Raw genomic sequence first — 12180 nt, 5'->3', positions numbered from 1 at the left:
TACTTTGAAATAAACTTTAATAGATACTTAGAAACAAATCTACATCAAGGAGTACAAATAAAATTGAATCTGCAAGCAAGGAAAAGAAAAGGTGTGGCACAGTGAGCCCCTATCAGCCTATCTGGTGCTGAATAAGGGCTATGTCTGCACATTTAAAAACACTAGAGTCAACAGGTCTATGATATGGCATTCGACAATATGTTGGCAATCAACTTCTTTCATTACATTTGTGCAGCACTTTGTGGATTGTCTCTACTGTTGTCGTTGTGTCTTCGATCGGAAGTTTGCTGATTAAGAAACATTTTCTCCCACCATCATAACCTGAACCCCTTTTACATTTCTTAAAACACAAACACTACATCAATGGTTCTCAGTTATGTGCCAGTAAGACCCAAAAGTAGCAGCTTATAATTCAAAAACTGACAGTTTCACTGGTTAGTTTCCATTCTCTGGCCGAAGATGTGAAAAGCAGTGAAATCAGGTGATGAAGGAACTGGTTGTGAAGGAAAAAATCTGCACTCATGGGCCCTGACAGCATATGGTTGAAAACTACTTCACTACAAAAACCAGGAATGACAGAAAAGATTAAAAAAAGACTTTGTAATTGTATTGAGAAAGATTTCCTGCAGATGCATGCTACAAATAATCACAGTGACATTATCCTCGCATTAAAGTTTCTGCTGATGATGTTCCTGTCCGATGCCTTGAAAGTAAGCACACTTCCATACAGCAGTGAAACCTGACAGTGCAGCGATTGGTCAGGAGCCGCTCTCCAGCTCCCTCACAGTGCATTCATCCACACCACACTCCAGGCTCACTACGCAGTGGTCAGCATCTCTTTATGTCATGTATCAAAATCAATTTTAGAACATTTCTTCTTTTAAAAAGCAGCACTTTTTAAAAGTAACAAGGCATGAACATACTTCCCACTTTCAGAGGACGTTAAGCTTGATGTGTGTATGTGCTGCCACCTAGTGGTGAGATATTGGCAGTGGACTTCTGCACCAACATTCAAAGTTTCATTACTATCACAATTCATTTCATTTAAAGCACAACCAGAACATTTAAATTTTAAAAGGCTACAAGATAGAAATTCATGATTGTTACATGTGGAGCTAACACTGCAGAGATGCTGACCACACACATGTGCCACATTAGTTACAAACCGGAGGTACACCAACATGGTGGCTGTCAGGACATCGTCTGGATCAGCATGTGCATAGTGCTCAGTGATTCCTGATTTCATAAAGTTAGAGTACAATTGCAAAGAGTCATAAAAACAGGATAAGAAACGCTGACAGAGAAGCATACTTGTTGAAGGCTGAGTCAGTCCCAGAGGCTTGAGCAATGTTGTCGAACGGGTTCAACCCAAGAAGGATCCCAGAGAGACATGAGAAAGAGACGGAGGTGTGCTGAGTGTGTGTGTGAGAGTGTGTGATCATCAGCGCCGTCATTGGTAGAGTAGATAGTTCTTGAGTGAGACAGGCAGAGGCAATTTATGGATTTCACTCAAACGGTCTCTTCCTAATGCCACCCTCACAGAGCGTCGACACAGGTCCATCAGAGAGAGAGGTTCAGCTGGGGGGAGAAAAAAAGAGGTAGAGGGGTGAGGAAGAGCCCGTTTCATGTTTTAGCAACAGATTGATCTATTTTCAGAAGGGTCATGGTGTAATAAAAAAATCTAAGAAAAAAGTGTACAACATAAACACTATCTGCTAAAAAAGCCAAAGGAGCAGCTACCGACAATGGCATGAATAATACGACTTTATCGCTACTGATAATTACGACACAACACAAAACGACCAATCTTAAATGCTTGCAAAAAGTTTACCTGCTGCTTTGTGTTCAAAATTAGGTAAAAAAAAAGTGAATATAACAACTTTTCTTTGGTATGTGCAGGTCTTATTAGTGGAGGGATATTCAAGAAGAAAGCCACAACTGATGAGTAATCAAGCCTGAAATAATAACAATAAATAATAATAATAATAATTAAATAATAACCCCCAGAGGTAGTTAAAGTCAGATGAAAAGATCTCTCATTCTGACTGAAAAGATCAAACTTAAAAATTGCATTCAAACCCACGGCAAAGGCAACATTTTGGGCGCTAAACTTTGGTCCATTCAGTTTTCAGCATCTACATCAGTTATTCTCCAGCATTACATTTTTTTAGTATCCGTCTCTATGGGTATTTACTGTTAGTTCTTTATTTAGACCAAAAAAACAGAGCCAAACAGAGAATGAAGTGTGTTAGTGACTTCCACTGGCAGCCACTCTCTGCTACACTGCCATCCCTTCATACACGATCCTACAGACAACAAACACTGTACACATAGCGAGACAAACAGCCCTCAACAATGAGCCAAATTAACTATTTCTCCTCCTTCTATCACCATCATAAAGAGGAAAATAAAAACAAATTAAATCTGGCTTTGAAGCATATTAATGCATTTTTAGTGCTCCTCTTCCACAGGCCTAAACTAGGTCGAGAAATCTGAGCTGAGCATAAAAATCTAATGAGCACAGAGCATTTGGGACATGTGGGTAGTACAGCATGTTTAGATAAGCATCTTTGTCTCCTCATTTAAAGCTCATGACCCTTTTGCCATGGAATAATTGGCATTAATCCAATTACAGCCTGCTTTATGTTTTTCAGTGGGGAAAACTAAGCAGCTTGTTGATTTGTTCATAAAAAAATATGAACCACTGGATGTTTTCAAAGTGATAAACCCTCTGCAAAAATGCAATAAAAGCTTTAACAGACAACATCGTCTTTCAAAGATGAAGACACAGTGATCTGATTCCTCATATGAAATAAAGTGATGTAGTTAAACATGTATGATTCTGACAGCTTGATGAGATTATAAGTGTCATATTATCCCTTGTACTGCTTTACATAATAGCCAGAGAAGCAGCCACACAGATGTGCGTCAGAGACAGTAATGCTTGAGCCCTGCCTGCAGTAAACTGCCCTACTTGGACAAACCCTGACCTGTCACACCTTTTTTGTTTTACTGCAGAATGCTGTCACCAGTTTTAAAAGAGTGGATATTTTCACGAATGGATAAATATCCTCTCTCATGAAAAAAGACCAAATAAAAACTGTAAAACACTAAAAGCGTGCACTTACGATCAAGTCCATTTATGTACCGGATTCGTATCTCACAGTGTCCCCACACAGCGCTCACTACAGGGTACAGCTTCCTGCCTTTAAGTCCTCTAAACGCCACCCCTAAATAATGTCCATCCACTATGTAACCCAGAGTCCCCTCATCCATGTCCAAGACCACTAAGAGGGAGTCTGGGATGATGAATGTGTCATCTGGCTCGAGGAAGGCTGGGTAGCTTTTCCCTGGATGATTCTTGCTGTCGTGGTAGAGTTTACTCCTGCACAGGTCCCAGCCCCACGACTCAGCGTTGCTCCCCACCAAAGCTGTGTAGCCCACCGAGTGCAGCGGTGCGTCACTTGTAGCCACTCCGACCACAGCGTGTGTGCCCCTCTGACGCATAGCCCAGCTGATCTCCCACACGTGCAGTCCCCTCGTGTAGCCCACACGGCCCCGGATGGCGTCTGTGCTCTGCGCCACGGGGTGTCTGTGAAACACCAGCTTGTTATCATCCTTGACGAAGATGTTGAGCGAGCGGTCGTCGTTGTTCCACGAGTGTTGCACCTGAACGTCCAGGCCGGCAGGTGGCATGTCCAGCAGCAGGTCCAGTCGAGACGGTTTGGTGTGACTAAGGGCCTGTAGCTCCAGCTTCAGGGGGCTGAATGCCGGATCCCGCATGTCGATGGTTTTTATGCCACCTGGGACTTTTTGCCCCATGCTCTGGGTGGTTATCGCAGCTCCTTCGTCCTCCTCCTCCTCCTCCTCTCCCCCCCCTCCTTAAAGACTCACGGGGGGAGAGATCAGCCTGAGACCCTCTCCTCCACAGTGCTTCTGAAGTCCAGGAAGCAAGCTTGTCTTCCTAGCAGCTAACCCAGACAGCCACAGTTGGTCAAGGTGTTGGTTGAAACCTTCCTGGAAAGATAAGAAGAGATGAGAGCCTGTAAGACAAACAAGGACTTTCCAACCAAATTCAGTAACTATGAACAAGAAATATTAAGAGCAGATCCAAAAGAAGAGCTGCAAGCCAAACAGAGGACACACTGTCAAATCCCCTTTTATCATGGCACCAAATGGTACATCTGCTGTAATTACATCTCTATTTGGAAGTGTATTTAAAGGGAAATCACTCAATGTTCTAACTCGATCCTTTAAGTAATCTGTGGACAACAACAAATGAGAGCTGTGGGGCTGCCCTCAAAAGTGCCTTTGTTCTCCCGTGATGCTTAGGATATGAAACATAAACGCAGCAGAGTCCCATGACCAGAGAAATCTGAGATGTAAACCTTAATAATGAAAAATCCTGAGAACATTTAGCATTATACAACAGGAGAAAAACATGTGTCTACTGACCATTGCTTCACATCCAAAGGCCTCAGTAAAGGTAGTTAATACTTCACTATAACCGTGACATATTTTCTACCAACATCTGGGGTTCATCTAAAGTCTGAAGCAGTTTATTTTCACAACCAGCTCACTACAACGCAGAGTCAACCAGGAAAGACTAGACCAACAAGTTTCTGTCACTTAAAATAGTTAACGCTGGACTGAACAGGCTGTATATAATAGATAGGCCCATCTATAGAGAATAGGCTGGCCAATATAGATGTAAAATCACGCTGCTGGGGAGCAGGTGACCTAGTGGTTAAAGGCGCTCCCCATGTACACGGGCGGCCCGGACTCGAATCCGGCCTGAGGCCCTTTACTGCATGTCTCACCCCCACTCTTGACCCTGTTTCTGACTCTATCCACTGTCCTCCTCTATCTAATAAAGGCACAAAAAAGCCAAAAAATAAATCTTAAAAAATAAAAAATCACGCTGCTTAAGTTGAACCTTTTACAGCAGACAGGTTTTATGTATTCTGCTAATACCCTTCAGCTAACACAGATATTGTTTAAATGCAGCTATTGACAACCATGCATTTAAGTGAGGACTGATGATTCGTGAATAATATTTTATCATGTTGTCTGTCTGAATTTTTGGTCCCTAAAAAGTAACTCATGACAGCTGATGCAGATATTTTCTTCTTTTGTTGCTGTAAGATTCCCCGACTGCTGACATTTTCTCTCATAGTTGACCACAAAAACACAGTTTGTCCTATAGGTCATTTCTACCTGATCCAAAACTCTTCTCTAAATAAGCAGTTAGGTGTGCTTGATGCCAGCATTAAATCGATAATACACAATACTAACTGATGTCTGCTCATGCCACATTATTTACTGATGCAAAGCTGATGAACTGGCCAGATTTCATGTCTGTCATCAGCCAGCTCCATCTGGCCAAGCTTCAATTTGAAACATGTGCCCAGTCTAAGAATCTACCGACCAATCTGAGTCCTTTGAGGAGAACGAGGCAGTAGCTAGGAATCTTCAGATACCATTTTTTCCTTGCCAATATGATTCCGACACCAAGGTGTTGGGCAGTGGGCCAATACATAGTACTGATCTGATATCAGTGTGAACTTTCTGGACTGACTGTGTATACGAGCAAATTATTTAGACTATATTTGACTCAGAACACGGCTCAACAAATAGAACTGTTAATGTACAGCATCTCTGTAAACAATAGTAACAGCGGGCTGCATCACAGGCTCCCTCTATTCTCTCTCTCCATTATGCTCTATTCAGGCAGCATCATGTGATGATGGAACAGCCTGCAACTGGCCGACAGGCGCTCACAAAGGGAAAACAATATGGCGGTTAGCATTCCAGTTACCAATCGAGCTAGCAGTAATAAATGATCGCAATTCGATTAAAATGGATTTTAAAAAAGATGTTTAATATTTGTTAACTAGTTTGGAATTAATCATTTAAGTCCACAAAAGTCACACAAGAGTTCCAGGCTTGCTAAAAAATACTGCCAACAGGATTCAAAGGCTTCAATAGCACAACAGCTAGCTTCAAGAGGAAAAAAAAAGTAAGAGGCAACAATCCATGGTTCAAAAGCTGTTTAACTTTTGATAAACTGTGTCACTTCTTGTTGTGTATGACAGCACTGGTCTGGAACGGTCATTTTACGATCACATTCAGAGAAAAACTGTCACGCAGCCCCCATTCTTTGCAGCAGTGGGTCCTTTGCTTCTTCTTCACTGCTCTAAAAACGGTAGTCTGTGCATGCAGTACTTTCCGGTTACATTTAGCATGGCTAAATAAAGCAAAATATAAAGCTAAAACAAACAGTATCTGAACGATGCATAAACTCATGTACTGGCTGACACCAATACCTGCATTTTAACCAGTATTGGATGCATTTCCGATACTGGTATCGGAATCGGAACAACTCTAGCAGTAGCTATGAGCGGGGTTTAACTGTACTGCAAGCTGGTAAACAAAGCAGTGATTAGCTGGAGTGTAGCCATAGTGACACTTTTTAATCACACTTGCCCACATTTATTTAAACAACAGGAGCAAAGAACTGCATTTAAAGCTTTTCTTGATTTAAAAGATGTTTTGAGACTTCTGATGGCCTTGGCATACATGAGTTTCCCGTTAGCTACTGGGGGCGGTTTTAGTTGTACTGTGTGCCAGTAAATAATGGCTGCCAGTGGTGCACTTAGCTCAGATTTAAGTTACAGTGGCAGTTTTATCAGAACTGTACAGCATTTCATTACGAAAAAGAAGAACAGACACTGAAAGCTTTTCTTGGCTTTATATATTTTTGTTCTTCTCCTGACTGGCTTAGGCAAGAGTTTTGTTTACCAACTGGCTCCACTGATAGTGAATGATAGTGGCTGCCTGTCAAGCTCACTTTGTGTAGTTTTCCCATGCACACTTGGTTATGTCTTGCCGCCATGGCTGGCCCATAATGCATGTGACAGACAGAATGTTCATTGAATCAGCCTCTGAGATTTTTGATGCACTGGTACATCCCTACATGTTAGGCTGGCACTATCCAGAAAAGGGCTGCTTATATTGCTGATTAAAAATTAAAAGCACAGAAAAAATGTTAACTTCTATTACCTTTTTTCAACCCAGAGTACAGACAGCAAACACCCATCAACCGCGGATATTCTTTTTTTAAGATTTATTTTGGGGCTTTATTGACAGAGGAGGACAGTCGACATAATCGGGAACAGGGATGACAGAGCTAGGGAGCGACATGTGGGTAAGTTCCACAGGCTGGATTCAAACCCAGGCCGACCGCGTACACGGGGCGCACCTTAAAACACTAGACCACCAGCACCCCAACTGTGGATATTTTGACACAGAGAAGACTGTGCTGTGAAGCATTACTTTGATTAATTCTGATCGGAAGTTTTTAACGTTTTCTGTGTACTTGCTGTACACATAAAAAAACAAAAGCCAACTTATCTGATTGTGTTTCGCTTTATCAGTAAGTCCAAATCTAATTTGTATGGTCACGATTTTAGAGAAGTGCAGTTTAACACCAAAAGACTGAGTTAACTTGGGCCTAGCCGATTAAAATTAATCATTAACCGACTCATAGTTTGCCAATAGATGCAGATGTTAACGCTTGTATTTTCACTAACAAAGTGCTAGGAATATGACTTATTTACCTTCACCTGACTTTTGAAACACTGTCAACACTGATTAAAAGTTTGACGAATGTGGATGAACAAAGAAAATGAATTAAGCTGCTGTAAATCTGTTGGTCCTGCCTAAAACTTATTCACTAATACAGCTGATATATCAACTTTAAATATCAGATTATTCCATATTTGCTGATATGATAATTACCTTTTTAAGATAACATCTGCACATAATATTGTGCATCCCTCATAAATATTTAGGATCAATCAGCTTTGCCTATCAAAACCATCTTGAGGCGCACAAATCCCAAGCTTCTGATGCACTGACAGTAAAGGTACCTGACTGACAGATCACTTATTATCCACTAACTAGCAAACAATACCTGATACAAGAGTTCATGTTACCTTGATCCTAACATTCATATCATGAGTTCTTACTAATGTTTATCATCCATGTCTGTTTAACCTCTGTTTTATGTGCTTCATCTACTGACTCATTCAGGTTGCGAGTGCACAAACAACTTGAAAAACATTCAAACTTTATTTGATTAGTTGTCCTGAAGTTAATAGATCTTCAGCTTTTTGTTAAATTCTGAGTCAGTCTTTGAAATCTGATTAACCCCCCCTCCCAATATTAAACATGTATAAAGCTGCTACAACAGAACATTTTGACAGCTGTCAGAAACCTCTGTCAGTAAAGTCATAAGAATTCAGAAAGAGCAAATCTTAAGACAAGGGTAAAGTACAACTTGATTGGTTGCATGGCACTGCGACTCATCTTATAGTGCTGGGTTCCAAAAGATTACAAATGTTAAAGCAATATTTACCAGACATAAGTTCATCCCAGGCCCTGTGAGCCCGACATATTAGTCAGCTCCTTTTCCCACAATCCAAAAATATGAGGGGAAACAATCCAGCCATTTCTTAATATATGCCTGTCTAGTCAGAGGGCAACAGGAAAGCAGTAATAAAATGTCTGGCTTAGAAAAATATAAAATGTTGTGTCATGTCTGGGGGGGGGCTCTGCTTGACCAGAGCTCTACTGAGGCAGAAACATTTTCAGAAACTTGATCACAAAGGCCTGATGGATACCTGCAGTGCTTTACCTCACTTGCTCCATTACAATAGGTAAGTGCTGTGATAGGGCACTTGAGTCAAGCTATAGCAGCCTCTTGAGGCCACATTTACTTCTTGTGATTAATCAAAACTTCATGTAAACTAGACAACAACAAACAATAACCTGAAGAACAGTGTGACTTTTAGTTGCGCGCAGGTGTGACCAACTGTTCCAACTCTCCGTTTTCAAACTTCTGCCCGTGTTGCAGCTCGGCTGAAGAGGGCATTGTGTAATGTGGAAAACTGTGCTGCTGGGAAGGCCACTCTAATTGAATTGTAGACAAGAGTTCATTGAGAAGTGCTTTGGCTCTTCTTCTAATGCAAGTAAACAACCATTTAAATGGGTCATGTCTCTTCAGTGATCGGAAAACAGGGGGGAAGAAAAAGCAAGCAGCGGGTGGCCAGCATCTGAATGTAAACAATCTCTTTTTCAATGCCTGTCCAGCATTCAGAGAGAGTGAAACATGTTAATTTGCACACTTTTAGGAGCCAGGACTTTACCATTCCCCCTCACCATGGCAAAGGTCCACTTTACAACGCACACAAGTACATAAAAAAACTAACAACAATAAAAGGTCTTCCCACATTTACCTTGGATCTCAAAACAAACATGCCCCATTAGTAGTAGAAAAGGCAGCTTGTGGAGGGATATATTTGGGCTGGGATCCTGGCCTGGGCCAGTTTGGGGTTCCTGGGCCCCTGCGTTGGTTTGGTTAGCTTATTAAAATGCAAGAGGAAGGGCTGGCTGGATTTGCTGAGCCAAGGAAACACTTGTTTGTATTTCAAGGCCCAATTTAGACTGCGCCCACCTGAACTTAAACCTTAGCCTGTTTGTTGACCTGCTTAGTGAGGTTTACCCAGGACAATATCATTCATTGTAAGGATACAACGCTCTGAAGCGTTGAAATGTAACGCCAAATATTAATAAAACAGTCTATGGGGTTTCAAGGTCTTGTGGTGAAATAAAACACAAGTTTGAACCAAGATAATATGTCAAAGTGTATCTTGCTTCCATGAAATGTTGTACACAACAGGGAGATGTGTTCCAAATATTTGGCGTCAGTGCTGACGTACTTCCACATTTAAGAGTTTAAAAGTCTGTATGGTCACTACATTAACACAACTTAAGATAGACTATAGTACAGCTCCTAAACTTAACAGTAAAATGGGAACAGCATAGGAGAAAAGCAACTACTTATCAATACAAGGTGGTCACAAAAAACATCAGTAGCTGCAGCCACCTAGGTGAAAACGTATCTTTTTAAAAAGAATTTGACGGTAGGTAACGTCACCGAATGTTACGCTTCTGAAAAAAAACGTCTGTTGCGCTGTAACGCGTTTTATAACATCCGTGAAACCGAAAAATGAGAGTAAGCAGGCCTTGTGAAATGTTAACCGATAATAGCTTGTCATGCTAGCTAATCTTCAAACAAGCTCCCGCGGGCCAGCTAGCCGAGAGCCCCTCACTCAGAGAACGTCCACGCGACCACAGGCGTGAATCAAGCGTTACTAACGTTGATGAATAATTGTTTACCTTAAGCTCTGCCGCGCTCGTAACGTTCGTTACACAACAAACAGGGCAACCCGTGTTAGCATAAACAACAGCGTTACACGGCTAACGATAACTTAGGGATGACGGCGAACACAAAACACCCCGTTATCCCGTCTACATCGAGCGGTTGAGAAGAGGAACATTTGCGCGGAGGCAGTTTTCCTTATCAATTACATAAATGTGTTGTAAGGATGAACACAGAAACCGAAAGAAGCGCTTCGGCAGACACCATATGAGCAGAAAACAGGGGGAGTGGGGGGATGAAAAGCGAACAGAAAACAGACCTTCTTGTTTTATGAGGCAGTGAATCGGTAGACGCTTCAGTCTTCAACTACTCCATCGTATTTTTTCATTTCCTTGTCGTCTTGCCATTTGCCATTTCAGGCTGGTCATGAATTAGGTGAAATGATGATGGCTGCTCTCTAACATCTCTCGCGTCACGTGGTCAAATGCTCCCAGCTGCTATGCTAGATTAGGACCTCCCTACTGACGAGGAACATGAAGTTAGCTTCATGTTGGTAATGCAGCTAATGCGGATAGTACGATGTCCTTTGTGTGGTGTAGTTCCTCATCTTAGCTTGGGGTGTGGAGGCACACTCAGGATTTGTAATAGCCATATTTATCATTTTACTACGGACTATTAACTCTTACACGTGTCCCCAAATATGAGTAACATCTTACTAACACTTCTTTTGCAAAAGTATGAAAACCCTTGGGGATCTTTTATCCATGGGCCGTCTTAAGAAATTACTTAATTATGAGAAAATCTGCACTATACAGAGGTAATGAGATAAATAGTTTTTGGTGTTGAGAAAACACCCAGAATTTACTTCTTTTACTGCCGGGGCAGCTTCAATAATTTGGAGGCCCCTGGCAAAGACCAATATAAAGCCCTTCCCCATTTAGATATAAGTAATAACTGCGAGTGAAAAAGTGTTTTAAGTATCTCTTATCAGACCAAAAAAGAACCAATGGACACACCAAAATCCAATATATAAATATCTGAATACCCCAGCTGTACTTCATAGGCTCTCAGAAGCACACCATAACTCAAACTCACCACACTGTAATACTTTTATACAGTGGTTCCTGGTTGGAGGTTGGTACCCCCCAAGGGGTTGCGGGACATTAATAGGGGTTGCTGGATGATTTCTCAGACAGAAAAACAAAGACATTTTAAAAAATGATTTAAAATGATATAATTCACACAGTATGCCAAAATTGAATATACATATTAACTGAGGTAGATTTAGGTTGTTTTCATACCTGATAGTCCAGGTAAATTGCAACATTGATGCACTTTCCCATGTTTTGGTTTGCACTCACATTGCACTCGGTCAAACGAACCAGACTGTCTGGATAATGTCAAGCAGTTATATGTTCGTGGCACTGTCATCCTAAACAAAGAGCGGTGAAGGAGAACAGGAGATGTGGAAGAAATCAAAACCGTTGTTTTTAACCCCTTAAAAAATGAAATTATAATGAATTTATGCTCTGCTGGGATTTCTAATTTTGCTTTGGGGCATTATGAGCAGACAGCAAGGCAGCAAGCTGTCCAACATGTTGTCCTTAGCATGAGACAAATGAATAGGTACTGAAGAAGAAGGCAAGGCAAAATGAGAGCGAGACCTCAACGTGTCACCATGGTTACATGGTCAGCAAAGCACTGACATCTATTTAAACGTATTAAATGACAAATATATCCATCAATCATTATGTTTTATGCCACTTCCTGTCTTTGGTTCACAGGTTGGTCTGCTTTGCTTTGCTTTCACACCTCAGACGAACCACACCAGGGTTCGTTTGGAAGTGAACCGAGACCTCAGCTTTTAAGCAGACCAGAGTTTGCTTGTTTGGCCCAAACAAGAGTTGGTATGAGCTTTCACGCCACTTCAAATGAATTGGACTATCCTTTAAATA

General features: G+C 41.4%; 1 protein-coding gene across 1 annotated transcript; it reads right to left on the bottom strand.

The window, feature by feature from the left end:
• spsb1 (splA/ryanodine receptor domain and SOCS box containing 1) lies at positions 1-10716 on the bottom strand. Its single transcript, XM_041799912.1, has 3 exons — positions 10545-10716; positions 3129-4017; positions 1-1578 (listed from the first exon to the last, which is right to left on the bottom strand). The coding sequence occupies exons 2-3, from the start codon at positions 3820-3822 to the stop codon at positions 1451-1453; spliced, it is 822 nt and encodes a 273-aa protein (XP_041655846.1). The 5' UTR covers positions 3823-4017; positions 10545-10716; the 3' UTR covers positions 1-1450.
• Between the last annotated feature and the right edge of the window lie 1464 nt (positions 10717-12180).

The sequence above is a fragment of the Cheilinus undulatus genome, linkage group 11 (assembly GCF_018320785.1).
Source record: "Cheilinus undulatus linkage group 11, ASM1832078v1, whole genome shotgun sequence".
NCBI classification, from domain to species: Eukaryota; Metazoa; Chordata; class Actinopteri; order Labriformes; family Labridae; genus Cheilinus; species Cheilinus undulatus.
This window is presented reverse-complemented; position numbering and strand designations above follow the sequence as displayed.